Source organism: Oncorhynchus mykiss, chromosome 24, assembly GCF_057628025.1.
Source record: "Oncorhynchus mykiss isolate SJ-2025 chromosome 24, ASM5762802v1, whole genome shotgun sequence".
Taxonomy (NCBI): domain Eukaryota; kingdom Metazoa; phylum Chordata; class Actinopteri; order Salmoniformes; family Salmonidae; genus Oncorhynchus; species Oncorhynchus mykiss.
Genome location: NC_143045.1, coordinates 41854897 through 41880163, shown reverse-complemented (window position 1 = coordinate 41880163; position 25267 = coordinate 41854897). Strand labels below are relative to the sequence as shown.

Here is a 25267-nt window from a genome sequence, read left to right as displayed (position 1 = left end):
TTATATGTTAAAACATGTTATTATATGTTAAACATGTTATTATATATGTTATTAATACACACCTGTACATATACAAATATAAGCACCCACCAATTATTACTATTATTTTTTTAAATGACAATCTCTGTAATTTGACTGTTTTCAGCAGAAGAGCAAGTCAATATTACGTTAAATTTTCTGTAAAAAATAAGTAATTATTCAAAGGTACAACGCATAGAGAGAGCTGATTAGCCATTCAACAATACTTTTGCTAACAGGACTCATGGCTTTGACCATGAAAGGTGTTTCTAGTGTGTTTCTGTTTAAGGATGCGTGTTGTTTTTGCCAGCCAGTCAGTTGAGGACGAGGGTGTTGTCAGATGTCAGGCTAAGTGACTCAGGTTGTGGAAAGAGAGACCTGTGTCGTTCTGTCCCCTTTCTCACACAGCCTTACGGTTTATCAGGATCCACATGCTGAGTCCAGCTGGCAGGAAACACACCATATCCTCATTCCCCAGCACAGATGGACTGGTCACGAAGAGGGGGTAGAGGGGGGTAAGGGGCAGGACAGGGGGCAGGGGGTAGAGGGGGGTAAGGGGCAGGACAGGGGGTAGAGGGGGGTAAGGGGCAGGCCTGGGGGTAGAGGGGGGTAAGGGGCAGGACAGGGGGCAGGGGGTAGAGGGGGGTAAGGGGCAGGACAGGGGGTAGAGGGGGGTAAGGGGCAGGACAGGGGGTAGAGGGGGGTAAGGGGCAGGACAGGGGGTAGAGGGGGTAAGGGGCAGGAGAGGACATGGGGTAGAGGGGGGTAAGGGGAAGGACAGGAGGCAGGGTGTAGATGGGGGTAAGGGACAGGGACGGGGGTAGAGGGGGGTAAGGGGCAGGACAGGGGGTAGAGGGGGGTAAGGGGCAGGACAGGGGGCAGGGGGTAGAGGGGGGTAAGGGGCAGGTCAGGGGGCAGGGGGTAGAGGGGCGTAAGTGGCAGGACAGGGGGTACAGGGGGGTAAGGGGCAGGACAGGGGGTAGAAGGGATTAAGGGGCAGGACAGGGGTCAGGGGGTAGAGGGGGGTAAGGGGCAGGACAGGGGGCAGGGGGTAGAGGGGGGTAAGGGGCAGGACAGGGGGTAGAAGGGGGTAAGGGGCAGGACAGGGGGTAGAGGGGGTAAGGGGCAGGACAGGGGGTAGAGGGGGGTAAGGGGTCGGGACAGGGGGCAAGGGGTAGAGGGGGGTAAGGGGCAGGATAGGGGGCAGGGGGTAGAGGGGGGTAAGGGGCAGGACAGGGTGTAGAGGGGGTAAGGGGCAGGACAGGGGGCAGGGTGTAGAGGGGGGTAAGGGGCAGGACAGGGTGTAGAGGGGGGTAAGGGGCAGGACAGGAGGTAGAGGGGGGTAAGAGACAGGACAGAGGGGCAGGGGGTAGAGTGGGGTAAGGGGCAGGAAACGGGTGTGAGAGGGTGTGGTTGCGGGTCCATTCCTGAGAGGCCTCTTCTATATCACATGTAGATCTCTGTCTAAACATAGAGATCCCCGCCCCAACTCACAAACTGGACTGCCTCAATCTGGTAACGCTTCTCTTCTGCATAGCTCTGCTGCCACCTGGAGGTTGTTTGACACTATTGCACCCTGTTACTTATAGCTTCTGTGATTCTGTATGGCCTAATAATGAGCCAGCATAGGTTCTCTATACAGAATAGTAAAGCTTGTTGTTCTATTCTAAATTAACATGAAATGACAGATGGCAACAGTGTATGTGAAATTTGGCCAAGCAATTCCAAAATGTTCCTTCAGTGTAGACTAATTACTTATTATTTCAGTTTAACTTATTTAAAATTCAAAGAATTCTGCTTATTTCTGTTAAAACCTAGTGTCAATGGTTGTTTTCTTTTTTCTTTTTTTCAAATTAGGACAACTCTACTACCACAGACAGTTCACGCTTCAGTGGAGCGATTGAAAACTGACCCGAGATCAGGGCTCAGTGGAAAAGTGTAGTTTGCGACCATAGAACCGCAACGTGCGCACTTTGCGACTGTACTGTTAATGGCGAACGATACGGCAACATCCGCAAGCGGCAGCAGCAGAGAGAAGATGGCGGAGGGAGATAAAAATGCAGAGAAACTCAAGGAGAAGGCGAATAATTGCTTTAAAGGTAATATGACAACAACCTCGTAAAGTGGTTCTAGATTAACGTTATCGTTCAATATATCTGGACAAAGTCTGTAATGATCCAAATTCAGTGTCCCTTCATATGGGCAACAACGGTGGATTTGTCTAGCACACATGAGCCGGTTGCTATGCTATCAGCTAGCTAAACGGCGCATTGCTACAGTGGACAGTTGTTGCTATGCTATCAGCTAGCTAAACGGCGCATTGCTACGGTGGACAGTTGTTGCTATGCTATCAGCTAGCTAGCTAGCTAAACGGCGCATTGCTACAGTGGACAGCGGCTGCTATGCTAGTTAGCATACCCGCTAACACACTCGTGAAAACGTGCCTCACAGTCGTGTGGTTGTGTTGTCGTCGCAACTTCGTTCTTCTTGAAAACAGAAAACGATCCACTTAAAAATATATATATTCCATGTAATATTGATAATTGTGATTATCCAGTATGTCCTAACTGATGTCGATGACACCGACCAGATTTGTTCTAGATGTCTTTCACGCTAAACAAGTCGGTATTGTGTCAGTAGCACACAGACAGGCCATGTCAAGTCATTCATTCGCTAGCTAGTTACTGTTCCTTAGAAAACAACATGATTTCACTGTTTCAGTTTTAATTTTGCAAGTTGACACCCGTCGTCATATATTTAACGATTGGAGAGAAAAAAAAAACCTGTCTCACACTTAATCATAGACTTTGCACATAATAACCCTAAATCACATCGCTACTAAAGTTAGCTTAATAGGAAAGTGGCAAGGCCCCCAAATCCAGATACCCCATAGCCGCGGTAGAACAAAACATCAACATGTTTTTTTTCACACCCCTAATGTCTCTCATATGAAATGGATGGTTGTGTAAAAAAATATTTTCCTTCAAAAGGGGTTAAATTGATAGCTATTGTGACACACCCCCAGGGCACTCAACAGTGCGACCATTTTACTCGCATATGCGCCTATTTTTTATTTTTTTATTTACGAGCCCCAGTGGATTCTAGCTTTTAATATCTAAAATATTTTTCGTTGTGCTCCTAAATGTCTTTGTGTGTGTGGTAAACATTTTCAACATAGGTACTTATATTCTCCATGTGAAAAAGGTAAGGGAAGTACAGAATAATACCTGGCTGGAGGGGCGATCATGTAACCAACCCAATATTGCGAGCTCTGATATTGCTAAAAATGTGGAACGCAAGTAGTTTATTTTCTGTCCTTTATACACAACCAAACAGCGGTTGGTGCATATTTGAAATATAGACCTGTAAACATAATGCCAACTATGAATATTTTTTTTAATGAATGTAAGCGTTACTTTTTGGTGGCTGATTTTAATAGACAACTTTCAAGTCATATTTCCTCCCATTTAGTGCTGCCTGACAAACATGCATGCAGTTACACGTGTTTTCTTGAAACGTTGTGGCTATTATCATCAGCTCGAAGGAAAACACGTTGGCTCAGACGTGGGGATTGGATTTTTTTTTGTGGTCCAAGGTTCTTTTTTTTGTAACGTTAGCCCCTCCTACCCTTGTCATGAAGTCAGTGGCCACCACAGATTATCTTTGGAGCCACCATGGATGTAGCCTCACATCTAATATGACGTCCAAAAACAAATATGGCAGCCATAGTACCATTTGATTGAGGTTAAATCACGTGTAAATATGTATTGTTTTTCCAGAATTGTGTGCAACACTCATCCCCGTGAAGACTTTGGTGTATTTTTTTGTTGTTGTCCTAAAACCTATATGGCCAACAGGATTACAATCAAACGCCTTCGCCTGCATATACAACGAACCAAAAAATATAAACGCAACATGTAAAGTGATGTTTCATGAGCTGAAATAAAAGACCCCAGATCCATGTGCACAAGAAGCTTATTTCTCTTAAATGTTGTTAAAAATAATCCATCCACCTGACGGGTGTGGCAGATTATCTAACCTCTCTGGATTAAAACCAAATTATGATGCGTATACTATATTACGTATTGGATCACTTAAAAAATACATTACCGTGTAGTTTGCCAATAAAATGTTCTGACAGGATGTGGACGTCCTCTGTATATCCCCCCACCCCCCCACAAAAAAAAATATCTCACTACTGTACATTTTCATAGAATGTTAGCAAAAATAGATAACTTCTTGCTACCATGGAAAGGAAAATACCTGTCTAGTTGTGGACAAATCACCCTGATTATCTCTTTAGTCATATCCCAGTTTACCTATTTGCTTATGGTCTTGCCTACACCTAGTCACCTGTTTTAAATTTTAAATTAAAATTATATTTAAATTTAAATTATATGAGCAAAAAATGTATTTTTTAAAATTTGGAATGACAAGCTAGACAAAATTGAAAAGGGCCTGTTTTATATAATGAATATGAATTTGGAGGGCAGAATTGATGAAATATTAAAGCATTTAGACCTCTCACTAAAGGTGTCAGCCATACAAAAGTTATACTTCCATCCAAACGGGTTCTCTAGCAGATTAGTAAGAATGTCTCACCCCATGTTCAAGAATATCCTTTTCCCCTTTATTCAGATTACAACCTCTCACTTTCAGTTATTTGAAAATGAAATAATTTCCAAAATATAGTTATTTTTAAAACAAGCAATAGAAAGTTGGTTGCGATTTCAGTTTAATCCACCAAGAAAAGACAGAACAAATAATACAACAATTATTGTGGTTAAACTCAAGTCTACTAATTGATAAAAAAAACCCAACATTTTAATAAGGTATATCTTTGTAAATGATATCATAAATAGGACTGGTGGAGTTATGTCACATATGCAGCTAAAGAAATATATGGAAATGTCTGCTCTACCCAAAGTGACAACCAACTAATTGCAGCATTATCACAAAAATGGAAGAAGCAAGTGGAAGGGGGGAAAAATGTCCACGTTATTCCAAGTCCTGCATACTCACCAGACATGTCACCCGTTGAGCATGTTTGGGATGCTCTGGATCGACGTGTACGACAGCATGTTCCAGTTCCTGCCAATATCCAGCAACTTCACACAGCCGTTGAAGAGGAGTGGGATAACATTCCACAGGCCACAATCAACAGCCTGATCAACGCTACGCGAAGGAGATGTGTCACGCTGCATGAGACAAATGGTGGTCACACCAGATACTGACTGGTTTTCTGATCCACGTCCCTACTTAAAAAAAGAAGGTGACCAGCAGATGCGTATCTGTATTCCCAGTCGTGACGTAAATAGATTAGTGTCTACGGGATTATTTCAATCCACCGAGTTCCTTTTATATAAACGGTAACTCAGTAAACTCTTTTTTTCTCCGGCGGCGGCCTGCGGCTGCCCGGTGGGAAGCAACTCAACATTGAAGTGCACTGATTGAAATAGCTAGCTAGCTACATGGCCATAACTCGATGTGCATGTGTCTGCATATTGTTATATCAACCATCATGTTTATTTAAAAAAAAATATATATATTTACAGTGGGGCAAAAAAGTATTTAGTCAGCCACCAATTGTGCAAGTTCTCCCACTTAAAAAGATGAGAGGCCTGTAATTTTCATCATAGGTACACTTCAACTATGACGGACAATTATTTTTTTTTTATCCAGAAAATCACATTGTAGGATTTTTAATGAATTTAATTGCAAATTATGGTGGAAAATAAGCATTTGGTCACCTACAAACAAGCAAGATTTCTGGCTCTCACAGACCTGTAACTTCTTCTTTAAGAGGCTCCTCTGTCCTCCACTCGTTACCTGTATTAATGGCACCTGTTTGAACTTGTTATCAGTATAAAAGACACCTGTCCACAACCTCAAACAGTCACACTCCAAACTCCACTATGGCCAAGACCAAAGAGCTGTCAAAGGACACCAGAATCAACATTGTAGACCTGCACCAGGCTGGGAAGACTGAATCTGCAATAGGTAAGCAGCTTGGTTTGAAGAAATAAACTGTGGGAGCAATTATTAGGAATTGGAAGACATACAAGACCACTGATAATCTCCCTCGATCTGGGGCTCCACGCAAGATCTCACCCCGTGGGGTCAAAATGATCACAAGAACGGTGAGCAAAAATCCCAGAACCACACGGGGGGACCTAGTGAATGACCTGCAGAGAGCTGGGACCAAAGTAACAAAGCCTACCATCAGTAACACACTACGCCGCCAGGGACTCAAATCCTGCAGTGCCAGACGTGTCCCCCTGCTTAAGCCAGTACATGTTTAAGTGGGAGAACTTGCACATTTTGGTGGCTGACTAAATACTTTTTTGCCCCACTGTGTGTGTGTGTGTGTGTGTGTGTATGTATATATATACGTAAAGTATACAAACAGACAATGATAAAATATGTTAGTGGGTACAACAAATTGCAGATTATACAAAGACCTTAAAACGGAAACCGAGGAGCACATTCTCCCATTCAAAAAAAAAAAACTAGTCATCAAGAATATTAACAATTATATTCATAGTTTTATCTTTCCATAATTTTTTTTTGCATGTAGACAATGCCAAAATAAATGCAAAAAAAATGTTTCTGGATGCTCAACATAAAAAGTAGTTAATGTCTTTTTTGAGTTTCTTCAGGTAATGATTCGCAGGGTAATACTTATGGATCATTCTGAAAAGAGACCTCTTTGACCTTGTTAATTAACAAGCAGGTCTTTTTTTCACAACGGGATATTATTGACCAAATGTATTCGAGTAAGTTGTGACATAAGGAATAGATACAATATCCCTTTGAAATAAAGCAGGTCTGTTGTTCTGAGGGAACAAGGGAGAAACACTATCTCTATTGGATAGTCAACTGGATTAAGCGAAGGTAGGTCAACAAGATGAGGTCTGGCTACACCTATAAATAACATGAGAGTTCCAGATGGAATAGTATCACAAAGACTATGGAGAAGTCTCTAGGAGGGTAGGTCAACAAGGTGAGGTCTGGCTACAACTATAAATAACATGAGAGTTCCAGATGGAATAGTATCAGAGACTATGGAGAAGTCTCTAGGAGGGTAGGTCAACAAGGTGAGGTCTGGCTACACCTATAAATAACATGAGAGTTCCAGATGGAATAGCATCAAAGACTATGGAGAAGTCTCTAGGAGGGTAGGTCAACAAGGTGAGGTCTGGCTACAACTATAAATAACATGAGAGTTCCAGATGGAATAGTATCACAAAGACTATGGAGAAGTCTCTAGGAGGGTAGGTCAACAAGGTGAGGTCTGGCTACAACTATAAATAACATGAGAGTTCCAGATGGAATAGTATCAGAGACTATGGAGAAGTCTCTAGGAGGGTAGGTCAACAAGGTGAGGTCTGGCTACACCTATAAATAACATGAGAGTTCCAGATGGAATAGCATCAAAGACTATGGAGAACCTTCTAGGTGTAACAGGGATATTGTAACTAGATAAAAAAAATTCCTCATAATTGAGTAACAATCCTTCTGTATTAAACAGTTGCCTCACCAGTAGGATATGATTACTAAACCAGTTCTTAAAAAATAAAGACTCGTTTCTATACAACATATCCTTATTATTCCAAACGAAATACCTACGTGGGGAAAAATTATGTTTATATATTAACGACCACGCTAAGAATACTTGTCAATGAAAAGCAGATCATTTTGTAGGAATCTCATCAATGTTATAGTTACTATAGTTACAAAGTGACATAAAATTGAAGTCACCAAATCGGGAGAAGATATGAGGGGTGAAATTCCAAGTTGAAGGTGGATTCTTTAAGAAATGTTTTAGCCCAATTTATCTCAAGTATTATTCAAAGTAGGAAAATCCCCCAAAATATGAGACCACCATATTCATATGTGTGTTCATAATGACAGATTTCCTAATATAATGTGTACGATTTTTCCAGATGAAGTTGAAAATCATTTGGTCAACCGCTTTACCTATTTTGTTGTCAAGATGGAGGGACTGGGCTGTATGTAGGGGACTGGGCTGTATGTAGGGGACTGGGCTGTATGTAGGGGACTGGGCTGTATGTAGGGGACTGGGCTGTGTGTAGGGGACTGGGCTGCGTGTAGGGGACTGGGCTGCGTGTAGGGGACTGGGCTGCGTGTAGGGGACTGGGCTGCGTGTAGGGGACTGGGCTGCGTGTAGGGGACTGGGCTGCGTGTAGGGGACTGGGCTGCGTGTAGGGGACTGGGCTGCGTGTAGGGACTGGGCTGCGTGTAGGGGACTGGGCTGCGTGTAGGGGACTGGGCTGCGTGTAGGGGACTGGGCTGCGTGTAGGGGACTGGGCTGCGTGTAGGGGACTGGGCTGCGTGTAGGGGACTGGGCTGCGTGTAGGGGACTGGGCTGCGTGTAGGGGTCTGGGCTGCGTGTAGGGGTCTGGGCTGTGTGTAGTGACTGGGATGCATAAGTAAGTCTGGAGATACCTTCAACTTTAGAAAGCAATACTCTACCTTTCAAGGATAAATCCCTCTGCAACCAATGGCTCAACTTTTTTTTGTTTTTTTTCAATAATAGGTATGACATTTTAATGAACGTCTTTCATGTTGATCCTTAGATATGGTTATCCCAAGGTATGTTACTTTTTCCTCAACTGAAATAGTGCATATAGAGGGTATTGGTCTTTAACAGCAAACAATTCACACAATTTATCACGTCGGCTGCTCACATCGGCTGCGTCTTTCAAAAAGAGGGTGGTGTCCATCTGCACGCTGACCAATGATAATATCTCTGTCAGCAATAGAGATCCCTTTTAATATCTCTGTCAGCAATAGAGATCCCTTTTTATATTGCAGGATTTCACAGAACTTGTAAGAAGTTGTGTTGCAAGCAGGAAGAGGTAAGGTGAAATTGGGCAACCTTGCCTAATTCCTCTTTTCAAATCAAATCTAGTAGAAGTCCCATCCTTTAATTTTATGGAACTGTTTCCATTTCATTTAAAGAGTTTTTATAGTACTACAAAATAATTCCCCAAATCCAAATTTCTCAAGGGAGAGAAAGAGTGGAACATGAGTTTCTATATCGAAGTTTTAGTGTCTATCTTCGAAGATTAGATCAAAATAGTCAATAACCCCAGTCGGATATTAATCGATATGTCTATTCCTCATGAAGCCAGATTGAGTCTCCTCTATAATTGAGTCCAATACTGCCTTCATTCTTTTTTGCAAATATAGAGGCCAATATTTTGTAGTTGTTATTGAGCAGGCAGATTGGATGCCAATTATGGAGGAGAAGCCAGTCTTTCTTGGGCTTAGGCATTAATGTAATCAGACCTTGAGTCAAACTGGGAGGGAGAGCATTATTTACAATGCTTTCGGAAAATACCTCAAACAGAAATGGGGCCAACTGTTGAGAAACAGTTTTGTAAAACTCAGCAGATATACCGTCAGTCCCAGGAGACGTATTATTTGTAAGGTGTTCAATAGAATAAATAATCTCTTCAACTATGATAGTGTCATCACACTGTTCCCCCTCCGCCTCCCCAATTGATTTCACATCCCCCAGAGAGTCACAAAAAAAAAATAGATGAGGAAACCTCACAATACTTAGAACTATATAAATTCCCGTAGAAGTTGCAACTAAAGTTAGAAATTAATTTGGGATCATCTGTGATTAGACCGGTCATATTTAATTGTTGAAATGTATTATTTTGAGAGTGGTGTTTTTCTAACCTGAAAAAATAAGAAGCATTTTTGTTCATCCTCCTCCAGCCACTTCTTCCTAGATCTGACAAAGGCTTCCCTCTGCTTTCAGTTTATACATATCATCCAACTTGTGTTGTAGCTCAAACAGAACAGATGTGTCCTCCTCTGAGAGACTTTCAACAGGCTTTTTAACAAGAAGTGATCTTTGTACTTAAACTTTCTTCTTCAGCTCTCCTCGTCTTGGCGTCAATACTCCCATATTTTCCAACCTAATATTTAAATATCTCCCAGTTATTACTGTATGAATTGTCATTTATAGCTTTGTTCCAGAAGTGTGTAATTTAAATTGTACCCTGATAAGCTACACTGCACCTAATCACCTGACACTGACGTCATCAGGGCGCAACGTATCTTTGTTGCTAAACGCTGTCGAACGCTGAAACGTGAACTATCTGGTCCCGGGATCCTTCCAGAAAGACGAGCTAGATTAGCTGGCTCGGCGGTCTCAAACGTAGGCAGCTATTGGATGCTTCCAACGTTGCAGGAGCTGCATTTTACTTTGCTTTGTTCCGGGACGATGTGGACCGAGTTGACTTTCAATGTAGTAATTGCTTGCTTGTGGAGGACTACAGGAGCGAAGTAGCTACTCTTAGCAAGCAATGTAGCAAACCTACATAAACTACTGGGGAACCCACGCCCACCTACTTTTTATTTTTCTTCCAACCCCAGTAGCCGGACGCCGCTCTGGTCTGGTGGAGGTTTCGCCGCCGTGTCGGCTCTCCACAGCCGACTGGCCGGTTCTAGGCAGGGTTCCATCCCCGACGGGGTCTCCCCCTTCCCTGGAGAACAGAGCTGTTCTCGACCCAACCAACCAGCCATGGAGGTACGTCACTCACCGTGGAAGTCGAAGAAGTCGTCCTCTGGCAACGGGGGTCTCCATGGAGATGTTGAGCCCGGAACTGACACAGACCAGAAACAGCTTTGCTGACCTGGATCAAGAGGTTCCGGTACCTTCGTCCGTGGTGGCTTCCCAATCAAGATCGAATCCGGAGGTACCTGCGTCTTCGTCCTCAGTTCTGTCTCCCTCTCCGGTGGCTTCTACCTCGGGTTCAGATCCTCGAAGCTCCCGCCCTCATCAGACCGCGAGGCTACCTGAGAGACTGGCCTATTCACCAGCTGTCATCATAGGCAGCTCTATGGTGAGAAACATCTCGGTTCCCAAGCAAAACCCCTGTGCTACCCAGGAGAACGAGTACAAGGCTGCTTCCGACTGTTCTACCACAGATGCCGGGAGATGACAGTGTCGTAGTCCATGTGGGGTCAAACTACATCAGGAGGGCTAGCTCGGAACATTTTAAAATTGATTTTAAAGAACTGATTTTGGCATTAAAAGACTCCCAAAAACAGCCAATAATTTCAGGTCCAGTACCATCGTTGGGCCGCGGGTGTGAAAGATTCAGCAGACAGCTGGCATTACACATCTGGCTAAAAGACTACTGTAGCTCTGCTGGAGTCACTTGTATTGATAACTTTGACACCTTCTGGAAACAGAAGATACTCTACATGAATGACGCAGTCCTTCCAAATCATCTTGGCTCCTGGACTCTGTCCAAGCATTTCAAGGTTGTGTTGAAGCAATGACTGGTAAATGATCCAGGACCAGCTCAGTTAATCCCTACCCCATTGACTGGTAAATGATCCAGGACCAGCTCAGTTAATCCCTACCATTGACTGGTAAATGATCCAGGACCAGCTCAGTTAATCCCTACCATTGACTGGTAAAGGATCCAGGACCAGCTCAGTTACTCCCTACCATTTACTGGTAAATGGTCCAGGACCAGCTCAGTTAATCCCTACCATTGTGTCAATGAGTCGTCATAATGCTGCATCAAATGTACATGATCTTAGGGGCATTGGTAAACACAAGTAATTTAATTTATGTACTCCTAATTGCACTGAATATATCTGTTTATCAGCTATTGTAAGCAGTAGTCATGATCCAATAAACCAGAGTTACACTGTTAGCACTTAGGCAGTGTGCCCTAGTAGGAAGACCACTTTATATAGCTCACCCTGCACTATCAGCTCCAATGTAAATAACATGAGTAAGTCTACCTCTGATAAGCTTCCCAGTAAAAGCATTAAAAAACAATCAAGCAACCCAGAAAAGTGCTAAAAAAAAATAGCCCATATTAACATATGTAGCCTAAGAAACAAGGTCAATGAAGTCAATAACTTGCTTGTAACAGTCGGAATATGAATGTCATCTATCTCTGAAACCGAAATGCCAACGGAGGCGGTATTGCGGTCTATATTCAGAACCACATTCCTGTAAAGCTTAGAGAGGATCTCATGTTAAATACTGTTGAAGTAATATGGCTACAGGTTCAGCTGCTTCACCTAAAGTTGGGAAAATGCTATAGACCACCAAATGCTAACAATCAGTATCTGGATAACGTGTGAAATGCTTGATAATGTATGAGATATCAACAGAGAGGTATATTTTCTGAGTGATTTAAATATTGACTGGTTTTCATCAAGCTCAGGAAAAAACTTCAATCTGTAACCAGTGCCTGCAACCTGGTTCAGGTTATCAGTCAACCTACCAGGGTAGTTAGAAACAGCACAGGAATAAAATCATCATCATGTTTTGATCACATTTTTACTAACGCTGCAGATATTTGCTTTAAAGCTGTATCCAAATCCATCAGATGTAGTGATCACAATATAGTATCCATATCTAGGAAAACCAAAGATCCAAAGGCTCGGCCGAATATAGTGTATAAGAGGTCATACAATAAGTTTGTAGTGATTCCTATGTTGATGATGTAAATAATATTCGTTGGTCTGCGGTGTGTAACGAGGAGCAACCAGACGTTGCACTTGACACATTTATGGAACTACTTATTCCAGTTACTAATAAGCACGCTCCGAAATGACTGTAAAAACTGTTCAAGCCCCTTGGATTGACGAGGAATTCCAACTGATTGGCAAGGTGGTGAAAAAAGTATTGTTGTCTATCAACAATGACAAGCCACCGGGGTCTGACAACTTGGATGGAAAATTACTGAAGATAATAGCGGACGATATTGCCACTCCTATTTGCCACATCTTCAATTTAAGCCTACTAGAGAGCGTGTGCCCTCAGGCCTGGAGGGAAGTTAGTCATTCCGCTACCCAACAATAGTATCACTGGCTCCAATAGCCGACCAATCAGCCTGTTACCAACCCGTAGTTAACTTCTGGAAAAAAAATAATGTTTGATCAGATACAATTATTTTTTACAGTAAACAAATTTAAAACAATTTCAGCATGCTTATAGGGAAGGACACTCAACAAGCACAGCACTTACACAAATGACTGATGATTGGCTGAGAGAAATTGGCTTTTGATATTATTAATCATAGTCTACTGCTGGAAAAAACCTTTGTGTTATGGCTTTACACCCCCTGCTATAATGTTGATAAAGAGTTACTTGTCTAACAGAACACAGAGGGTGTTCTTTAATGGAAGCCTATCAAATATAATCCAGTTAGAATCAGGAATTCCCCAGGGTAGCTGTTTAGGCACATTGCTTTTTTAAATTTTTACTAATGACATGCCACTGACTTTGAGTAAAGCCATAGTTTCTTTGTATGCGGTTGACTCAACACTATACACATCAGCTACTACAACGACTGAAATGACTGCAACACTCAACAAAGAGCTGCAGTTAGTTTCAGAGTCGATGGCAAGGAATAAGTTCGCCCTAAATATTTCTAAAACAAAGCATTGTATTTGGAACAAAACACTCACTAAATCCTAAACCTCAACTAAAACTTGTAATCAATAATGTGGAAATTGAGTAAGTTGAAATAACTAAACTGCTTGGAGTAACACTAGATTTTAAATTGTCATGGTCAAAACATGTTGATACAGTAGTAGTTAAAATGGGGAGAAGTCTGTCTATAATAAAGCGATGCTCTACCTTCTTAACAGCACTATCAACAAGGCAGGTCCTACAGGCCCTAGTTTCTACCTTCTTAACAGCACTATCAACAAGGCAGGTCCTACAGGCCCTAGTTTCTACCTTCTTAACAACACTATCAACAAGGCAGGTCCTACAGGCCCTAGTTTCTACCTTCTTAACAACACTATCAACAAGGCAGGTCCTACAGGCCCTAGTTTCTACCTTCTTAACAACACTATCAACAAGGCAGGTCCTACAGGCCCTAGTTTCTACCTTCTTAACAACACTATCAACAAGGCAGGTCCTACAGGCCCTAGTTTCTACCTTAACAGCACTATCAACAAGGCAGTTCCTACAGGCCCTAGTTTCTACCTTAACAGCACTATCAACAAGGCAGGTCCTACAGGCCCTAGTTTCTACCTTCTTAACAGCACTATCAACAAGGCAGGTCCTACAGGCCCTAGTTTCTACCTTCTTAACAATACTATCAACAAGGCAGGTCCTACAGGCCCTAGTTTCTACCTTCTTAACAACACTATCAACAAGGCAGGTCCTACAGGCCCTAGTTTCTACCTTCTTAACAACACTATCAACAAGGCAGGTTCTACAGGCCCTAGTTTCTACCTTCTTAACAACACTATCAACAAGGCAGGTCCTACAGGCCCTAGTTTCTACCTTAACAGCACTATCAACAAGGCAGTTCCTACAGGCCCTAGTTTCTACCTTAACAGCACTATCAACAAGGCAGGTCCTACAGGCCCTAGTTTCTACCTTCTTAACAACACTATCAACAAGGCAGGTCCTACAGGCCCTAGTTTCTACCTTCTTAACAACACTATCAACAAGGCAGGTTCTACAGGCCCTAGTTTCTACCTTCTTAACAACACTATCAACAAGGCAGGTCCTACAGGCCCTAGTTTTGTCGCACCTTGACTACTGTTTAGTCGTGTGGTCAGGTACCACAAAAAAGGACTTAGGAAAATTGCAATTGGCTCAGAACAGAGAAGCACAGATAGCAAATATTAATAATATGCATATCAATCCCTCCTGGCTGACAGTGGAGGAGAGATTGACTTTATCACTACTTGTCTTTGTGAGAGGTATTGACATGTTGAATGCACCGAGCTGTCTGTCTAAACTACTGGCACACAGCTCGGATACCCATGCATACCCCACAAGACATGCCACCAGAGGTCTCTTCACAGTCCAGAACAGACTACGGGAGGCACACAGTACTACATAGAGCCATGACTACATGGAACTCTATTCCACAGTACTACACAGAGCCATGACTACATGGAACTCTACTCCACAGTACTACATAGAGCCATGACTACATGGAACTCTATTCCACAGTACTACATAGAGCCATGACTACATGGAACTCTATTCCACAGTACTACCTAGAGCCATGACTACATGGAACTCTATTCCACAGTACTACATAGAGCCATGACTACATGGAACTCTATTCCACAGTACTACATAGAGCCATGACCACATGGAACTCTATTCCACAGTACTACATAGAGCCATGACTACATGGAACTCTATTCAACAGTACATAGAGCCATGACACAGTCCCCAAGTCCAGAACAGACTACGGGAGGGGCAACATTACTACATAGAGCCGTGACTACATGGAACTCTATTCCACATCAGGTAACTGATGCAGCAGTAGAATCAGATTTAAATTAACAGGCAAACATACACCTTATGGAACAGTGTGGACTGTGAAGAGACACGCGCATAGGCACAGACACATCCACACACGCACACGATACCATACACACTATGCATGGATTTAGTACTGTAGATATGTGTTAGTGGTGGAGTAGGGGCCTGAGGGCACACAGTGTGTTGTGAAATCTGTGAATGTATTGTATAAACTGCCTTAATTTTGCTGTACCCCAGGAAGAGTAGCTAAAGGGGATCCATAATAAATACACTACAGTACCCTGATACGCTACAGTACCCTGATACACTACAGTACCCTGATACACTACAGTACCCTGATACACTACACTACAGTACCCTGATACGCTACAGTACCCTGATACGCTACGCTACAGTACCCTTATACGCTACGCTACAGTACCCTGATACGCTACACTACAGTACCCTGATACACTACACTACAGTACCCTGATACACTACAGTACCCTGATACGCTACAGTACCCTGATACGCTACGCTACAGTACCCTTATACGCTACGCTACAGTACCCTTATACGCTACGCTACAGTACCCTGATACGCTACACTACAGTACCCTGATACACTACACTACAGTACCCTGATACGCTACACTACAGTACCCTTATACACTACACTACAGTACCCTGATACACTACAGTACCCTGATACACTACAGTACCCTGATACACTACAGTACCCTGATACGCTACAGTACCCTGATACACTACACTACAGTACCCTGATACACTACAGTACCCTGATACACTACACTACAGTACCCTGATACGCTACAGTACCCTGATACACTACAGTACCCTGATACACTACACTACAGTACCCTGATACACTACAGTACCCTGATACACTACACTACAGTACCCTGATACGCTACACTACAGTACCCTGATACACTACAGTACCCTGATACACTACACTACAGTACCCTGATACGCTACACTACAGTACCCTGATACACTACAGTACCCTGATACACTACAGTACCCTGATACACTACAGCACCCTGGTACACTACACTACAGTACCCTGATACACTACAGCACCCTGGTACACTACACTACAGTACCCTGATACACTACAGCACCCTGATACACTACAGTACCCTGATACACTACAGTACCCTGATACACTACAGCACCCTGATACACTACAGCACCCTGATACACTACAGCACCCTGGTACACTACACTACAGTACCCTGATACACTACAGTACCCTGATACACTACAGCACCCTGATACACTACAGTACCCTGATACACTACAGTACCCTGATACACTACAGCACCCTGATACACTACAGTACCCTGATACAGTACACTACAGTACCCTGATACACTACAGTACCCTGATACACTACACTACAGTACCCTGATACACTACAGCACCCTGATACACTACAGTACCCTGATACACTACAGTACCCTGATACACTACAGTACCCTGATACACTACAGTACCCTGATACACTACAGTACCCTGGTACACTACAGTACAGTACCCTGATACACTACAGTACCCTGATACACTACAGTACAGTACCCTGATACACTACAGTACCCTGATACACTACAGCACCCTGATACACTACAGCACCCTGATACACTACAGTTGCAGGTTAGCGTTTCCATGGTGTAGCTAGTTATTGTAGCCACTGTTATCCTGCTATGTAACCCATCAATGTGTTGGATTGCACTTGAAATCCAGGATAACCTAACGCTTCCATAGCACAGCAGCACAGCAGTGGTAAGATAACCCTTGATCAATTAGCCTTGTCAATCCACCCGCTAAGGGAAAGACACTTCCCAATGTGTGTGTTTTTTATTTATTATTATTATTTGTACCTTTATTTAACTAGGTTAAGAACAAATTCTTATTTTCAATGACGGCCTAGGAACAGTGGGTTAACTGGTCTAGGAACAGTGGGTTAACTGGTCTAGGAACAGTGGGTTAACTGGTCTAGGAACAGTGGGTTAACTGGTCTAGGAACAGTGGGTTAACTGGTCTAGGAACAGTGGGTTAACCTGGTCTAGGAACAGTGGGTTAACTGCCTATTCAGGGGCAGAACGACAGATTTGTACCTCGGGGATTTGAACTTGCAACCTTTTGGTTACTAGTCCAACACTCTAACCACTAGGCTACCTGCCTCCTCTACACTCTAACCACTAGGCTACCCTGCCACCTCTACACTCTAACCACTAGGCTACCTGCCACCTCTACACTCTAACCACTAGGCTACCCTGCCACCTCTACACTCTAACCACTAGGCTACCTACCGCCTCTACACTCTAACCACTAGGCTACCCTGCCGCCCCCGGTTTGTCTTCCAGTGGCATACATTTTTTAGAGTTCAACCTTTGAACCTTGTGTCATTATGCTATGACTTTGCTCAATACCGCCATTGACAGCTCCACGGGCTTCTTTGACAAGTTGAGTAGCTCGTTCCTTGATAGGCAATAAGCCAATAAATGCAGATTATTGAAGCGAATGAGTGACTCGAGAGAAAGTCCACTATAGCCTTGAAAAGTGGAACTGATTCCAATCTAAATGAATGTGATGTTTTCTAGAGAAAGACTATGACAATGAATGTGATGATGTTTTCTAGAGAAAGACTATGACAGTGAATGTGATGTTGTTTTCTAGAGAAAGACTATGACAATGAATTTGATGATGTTTTCTAGAGAAAGACTATGACAGTGAATGTGATGTTGTTTTCTAGAGAAAGACTATGACAGTGAATGTGATGTTGTTTTCTAGAGAAAGACTATGACAATGAATGTGATGTTGTTTTCTAGAGAAAGACTATGACAATGCAATCAAATACTACACGGAGGCGTTGGAGCTCAACCCGGCCAACGCCATCTACTTCTCCAACCGCAGCCTGGCGTACCTGCGGACAGAATGCTATGGCTACGCTCTGGCCGACGCCACCAAGTGTCTGGAGATAGACAAGAACTACATCAAGGGCTACTATCGCCGAGCCACATCCAACATGGCCCTGGGCAAGTTCAAGGCTGCACTCAAAGACTACGAGACGGTAAGACCGGACACGGTTAGACAGGAGAGTTAAAGGTACACTCTTAGGAAGATGACAGGAGAGGAAGCTTCCAGGTACTCTTTAGGAAGATGACAGGAAAGGAAGCTTCCAGGTACTCTTTAGGAAGATGACAGGAGAGGAAGCTTCCAGGTACTCTTAGGAAGGTGACAGGAGAGGAAGCTTCAAGGTACTCTTAGGAAGATGACAGGAGAGGAAGCTTCCAGGTACTCTTAGGAAGATGATAGGAGAGGAAGCTTCAAGGTACTCTTTAGGAAGATGACAGGAGAGGAAGCTTCAAGGTACTCTTTAGGAAGATAGGAGAGGAAGCTTCCAGGTACTCTTTAGGAAGATGACAGGAGAGGAAGCTTCAAGGTACTCTTAGGAAGATAGGAGAGGAAGCTTCCAGGTACTCTTTAGGAAGATGACAGGAAAGGAAGCTTCCAGGTACTCTTTAGGAAGATGACAGGAGAGGAAGCTTCCAGGTACTCTTAGGAAGGTGACAGGAGAGGAAGCTTCAAGGTACTCTTAGGAAGATGACAGGAGAGGAAGCTTCCAGGTACTCTTAGGAAGATGATAGGAGAGGAAGCTTCAAGGTACTCTTTAGGAAGATGACAGGAGAGGAAGCTTCAAGGTACTCTTTAGGAAGATAGGAGAGGAAGCTTCCAGGTACTCTTTAGGAAGATGACAGGAGAGAAAGCTTCAAGGTACTCTTAGGAAGATAGGAGAGGAAGCTTCCAGGTACTCTTTAGGGAGATGACAGGAGAGGAAGCTTCAAGGTACTCTTAGGAAGATAGGAGAGGAAGCTTCCAAGTACTCTTTAGGAAGATGACAGGAGAGGAAGCTTCAAGGTACTCTTTAGGAAGATGACAGGAGAGGAAGCTTCCAGGTACTCTTTAGGAAGATGATAGGAGAGGAAGCTTCCAGGTACTCTTTAGGAAGATGATAGGAGAGGAAGCTTCCAAGTACTCTTTAGGAAGATGACAGGAGAGGAAGCTTCCAGGTACTCTTTAGGAAGATGACAGGAGAGGAAGCTTCAAGGTACTCTTTAGGAAGATGACAGGAGAGGAAGCTTCAAGGTACTCTTTAGGAAGATGACATTGTTGTAAATCCCCAGGTGACTTAAATGGGAATAGTTACTGTAGTGGCTAAATTGTCCAATATAATTGTTCAAATACATTTCCAGTCTGATCTTTTAGCCGCAATGGAGGGTGGTGAAATGTGTCTCTGTACCATCACTCATTCATATATCCTTATGTACATATTCTTTATCCCCTTACACTGTGTACAAGACAGTAGTTTTGGAATTGTTAGTTAGATTACTTGTTATTACTGCATTGTCGGAACTAGAAGCACAAGCATTTCGCTACACTCGCATTAACATCTGCTAACCATGTGTATGTGACAAATAAAATTTGATTTGATTTGAAATGTTAGTCTTGACGCAGACAAATCCAATGTCCAGAATTTGTTGAAAAATAATAATAAATGTATTTGTCATTTCTTCTGGATACAAAAAAAATGTATAGAGTTTTACCAAAACAAATTGTGATCGTTTAAACTCTAGAGACAAACGGCATGGTAAAACATGGTATGGTCAAATGTCCTTTTCGCTAGAGCATTCATTAGAGAACAACAACAACCTTATTATGAGTTCATGTAATCATGTTTAAATTCCTCAGTTGTAGTTTGAATATCTGTATTGAATATCGATGTCCAGACTGTTGACGTGTACCGTGGACCCACAAACAAACGTACAAACGTAAGATGACTTATTCATGATGCTTAGTTTTTTGCATAGATACACTACCGTTCCAAAAATGTGTGGTCATTTAGAAATGTCTTTTTATATATATATATATATATATTTTTTTTTTTAAAGAAAAGCACATTTATTTGTCCATTCTAAAATAACATCAAATTGATTTGAAATACACCAGTCTCAATGTCAACAGTGAAGAGGTGACTCCGGGATGCTGGCATTCTAGGCAGAGTTGCAAAGAAAAAGCCATATCTCAGACTGACCAATAAAATGTAAAAAAAAGATTAAGATGGGTTAAAGAACACAGACACTGGACAGAGGAACTCTGCCTAGAAGGCCAGCATCCCGGAGTCTCCTCTTCACTGTTGACGTTGAGACTGGACAGAGGAACTCTGCCTAGAAGGCCAGCATCCCGGAGTTGCCTCTTCACTGTTGACATTGAGACTGGACAGAGGAACTCTGCCTAGAAGGCCAGCATCCTGGAGTTGCCTGTTCACTGTTGACATTGAGACTGGACAGAGGAACTCTGCCTAGAAGGCCAGCATCCCGGAGTTGCCTCTTCACTGTTGACATTGAGACTGGACAGAGGAACTCTGCCTAGAAGGCCAGCATCCTGGAGTTGCCTCTTCACTGTTGACATTGAGACTGGACAGAGGAACTCTGCCTAGAAGGCCAGCATCCTGGAGTTGCCTGTTCACTGTTGACATTGAGACTGGTGTTTTGCGGGTACAATTTAATGAAGCTGCCAGTTGAGGTCTGTTTCTCAAACTAGACACTCTAATGTACTTGTCCTCTTGCTCAGTTGTGCCCCGGGGCCTCCCACTCCGCTTTCTATTCTGGTTAGGGCCAGTTTGCTCTGTTCTACGAAGGTTGTAGTACACAGCGTTGTACGAGATCTTCAGTTTCTTGGCAATTTCTCGCATGGAATAACACTAATTTCTCAAAACATGAATAGACTGACGAGTTTCAGAAGAAAGTTCTTTGTTTCTGGCCATTTTGATCCTGTAATCGAACCCACAAATGCTGATGCTCCAGATACTCAACTAGTCTAAAGAAGGCCAGTTTTATTGCTTGTTTAATCAGAACAATAGTTTTCAGCTGTGCTAACATAATTACAAAAGGGTTTTCTAATGATCAATTAGCCTTTTAAAATGATAAACTTGGATTAGCTAACACAACGTGCCATTGGAACACAGGAGTGATGGCTGCTGATAATGGGCCTCTGTAGATGTAGATATTCCATAAAACATCAGCCGTTTCCAGCTACAATAGTCATTTACAACATCAACAATGTCTACACTGTATTTCTGATCAATTTGATGTTATTTTAATGGACAAAAAAAATGTGTTATTCTTCCAATAACGAGGACATTTCTAAGTGTCCACCAAACTTTTGAACGCTAGTGTATGTCCACAACATGAGCCCATGGGGGAGGGAGGTTGGCGTGAGGGAGGAGTATGAATAGACTACACCAAACTTATTTATTTTAGTTTTTTGGTGTTTTGTTTTAATTCTTTCTAATATTATTGTGACCTGAACCCCTCACAACAATAATAAGACAAAGTTAGGCAAGTCAGTTAAGAACAAATTCTTATTTTCAATGACGGCCTAGGAACATTTAACTGCCCCTTGTTCAGGGGCAGAACGACAGATTTGTACCTTGTCAGCTCGGGGGTTTGAACTTGCAACCTTCCGGTTACTAGACCAACGCTCTAACCACTAGGCTACCCTGCCGCCCCCTAAATCACCAGGTGACGTCCTACCAGGTGACTGGGTTTGACCAGCGCTGTATAAGGCCCATGTAAGCAGCAGTAGTATTATTACTAAGATGAGGACAGAAGAGGAGAATGTGGGCTTGTCACAAGGGAGGAGCCAATAGTGGGGCTGTCGTCACAATTTAGAAAGTCGCCCTGTTTGAGATGACGTCTTGCAGATGTGTTTACCTTGACAGTGTAATGACTTGGCAGTCACGTACTGCCAGGGTTAGATTCTGTTTTAAAATGTGGTCAGTTCAGTAAATCGATCAAAAGTTAGTTCCTTCAAATTTACATTTGGTCAATGGGGGGGGGGGGGGGGTCCATTTATAAACAGCTGGTCTTTGTTCCATGTTGACATAAACACCCCCAAGGCTCTGGCAAACAGGGAGCTGGCTGGCTGGCTGTGCCACATCACTGACAGTGATAGCGGCCTGCTGTCACTGAGACAAATTTAGAGTATTGATGTCATGGACATATTGCTCTACACAGATGCAACCGTCTCTACTGGGGGGGGGACTAGTACTGAAGTCTTAGTGAGAGGAGAGAAGCACTAACTATTTCTAGAAATCAAAACTGTTTTGTATTCATTTACAACCAAACCATGGCTGTAAAATCTATTTTCCTTTGAAGTTTGGACTGACTTTTTCTGACATGGTACTGATCCATTGTGTAGTACTGGTACCGAGAATAGTGTTTTAAGTGTGAGACTGACCCTAGTCCTTGTCCTGTGTGTTTGCCTGGTGTTGTGGGGTTAGGTAGTGCGGGTGCGACCCAACGATAAGGACGCTAAGATGAAATACCAGGAGTGCAACAAGATCGTGAAACAGAAAGCCTTCGAGAGAGCCATCGCCAGCGACGAGATGAAGAAATCGGTCGTGGACTCCCTAGACATCGAAAACATGAGTGAGTAGTTGGTAATGTTTTTATATTTTAGGATTCATTACTTGATTATACTTTTTTTTTATATATCTCTATTTATCTCATATTTATCTCTTATTTATTTATTTATTTATTTATTTATTTATATATTTATAAAATGTTCATGTCTAGATAATGGACTACTGCCTTTATACATTGTGGTGTTTTTGAAATTAAGATCTTCAAGACCGAGTTACTGTGAAACACTTGGTGACAGATGTTGCTGTAAAATGGGCTGTATACATTTGGTTGATTTGATTGTGCCACCCATGCAGTGATTGAGGACGAGTACAGATGTTGCTGTAAAATGGGCTGTATACATTTGGTTGATTTGATTGTGCCACCCATGCAGTGATTGAGGACGAGTACACAGGACCGAAGCTGGAAGAAGGAAAGGTGACGATGAGCTTCATGAAAGAGATGATGGAGTGCTTCAAAGACCAGAAGAAACTGCACAGAAAGTGTGCTTATCAGGTACACCTCACATAATACTGTAGTTATCAGGTACACCTATAATAATACTGTAGTTATCAGGAACACCTATAATAATACTGTAGTTATCAGGAACACCTATAATACTGTAATATCACTGTAATTACCAGGTACACCTATAATAATACTGTAGTTATCAGGAACACCTATAATAATACTGTAATATCACTGTAATTACCAGGTACACCTATAATAATACTGTAGTTATCAGGTACACCTATAATAATACTGTAATATTACTGTAGTTATCAGGTACACCTATAATACTGTAGTTATCAGGTACACCTATAATAATACTGTAATGTTACTGTAGTTATCAGGTACACCTATAATAATACTGTAATGTTACTGTAGTTATCAGGTACACCTTACATAATACTGTAATGTTACTGTAGTTATCAGGTACACCTTACATAATACTGTAATGTGACTGTAGTTATCAGGTACACCTTACATAATACTGTAATGTTACTGTAGTTATCAGGTACACCTATAATAATACTATAGTTATCAGGTACACCTATAATAATACTGTAGTTATCAGGTACACCTATAATAATACTGTAGTTATCAGGTACACCTATAATAATACTATAGTTATCAGGTACACCTATAATAATACTGTAGTTATCAGGTACACCTATAATAATACTGTAATATTAGTGCACCTATAATAATACTGTAGTGTTAGTGTACTCATCAGGTACACCTATAATTATACTGTAATATTACTGTGCTAATCAGGTACACCTATAAATACAGTGATATTACAGTATTATAGGTATGTTTGATTTGATATTACAGTATTATAGGTGTACCTGATAACTACAGTAATATCACTGTACTTATCAGGTACACCTATAATAATACTGTAATATTACTGTAGTTATCGGGTACACCTATAATATTACTGTAGTTATCGGGTACACTTATAATAATACTGTAATATTACTGTAGTTATCAGGTACACCTATAATAATACTGTAATATTACTGTAGTTACCAGGTACACCTATAATAATACTGTAATATTACTGTAGTTACCAGGTACACCTATAATAATACTGTAATATTACTGTAGTTATCAGGTACACCTATAATAATACTGTAATATTACTGTAGTTACCAGGTACACCTATAATAATACTGTATTTGTGTTGACTAATAAAATCTCTCCTTTTAGATTCTGATCCAAGTCAAAGAGCTCTTGTCCAAACTACCCAGTCTAGTTGAGATCACGTTAAAAGAGGTGAGACATTCGTGTGATGTATGTTGACTTCCTGGTATTGCTCTTCATCCTGTCTAGTCCTTCAATTGTCAGATTTGTATTTATTATTGATCCCACGTTAGCTACTCTGCCTGCGGTCCCGGCAAAATTAAAGGCAGTTATACATTTTTAAAAACATTCCATTACAGAATTCACAACACACCAAGTGTGTGCACAGTCCCCGCTGTTCCATAAGGTATATTTTTAAAATGTTTTTTGAATCTGATTCTACTGCTGCATCAGTTACCTGATGTGGAATAGAGTTCCATGTAGTCATGGCTCTATGTAGTACTGTGGAATAGAGTTCCATGTAGTCATGGCTCTATGTAGTACTGTGGAATAGAGTTCCATGTAGTCATGGCTCTATGTAGTACTGTGGAATAGAGTTCCATGTAGTCATGGCTCTAGGTAGTACTGTGGAATAGAGTTCCATGTAGTCATGGCTCTATGTAGTACTGTGGAATAGAGTTCCATGTAGTCATGGCTCTATGTAGTCCTGTGGAATAGAGTTCCATGTAGTACTGTGCGCCTCCCATAGTCTGTTCTGGACTTGGGGACTGTGACGAGACCTCTGGTGGCATGTCTTGTGGGATATGAATGGGTGTCTGAGCTGTGTGCCAGTAGTTTAAACAGACAGCTCGGTGCATTCAACATGTCAATGCATCTCA

General features: G+C 42.2%; 1 protein-coding gene across 1 annotated transcript in view; it reads left to right on the top strand.

Annotated features, from left to right (window-relative positions):
• The first annotated feature begins 1938 nt into the window (after positions 1-1938).
• LOC110503255 (serine/threonine-protein phosphatase 5) overlaps positions 1939-25267 on the top strand; it is a 36008-nt gene continuing 12679 nt past the window's right edge. Inside the window, exons 1-5 of the mRNA XM_090218987.1 lie at positions 1939-2117; positions 18165-18406; positions 22679-22826; positions 23194-23315; positions 24516-24581. Coding sequence (XP_090075113.1) covers positions 2009-2117; positions 18165-18406; positions 22679-22826; positions 23194-23315; positions 24516-24581 — 687 coding nt within the window. The 5' untranslated portion in view covers positions 1939-2008. The remainder of the gene's footprint in view (positions 2118-18164; positions 18407-22678; positions 22827-23193; positions 23316-24515; positions 24582-25267) is intronic.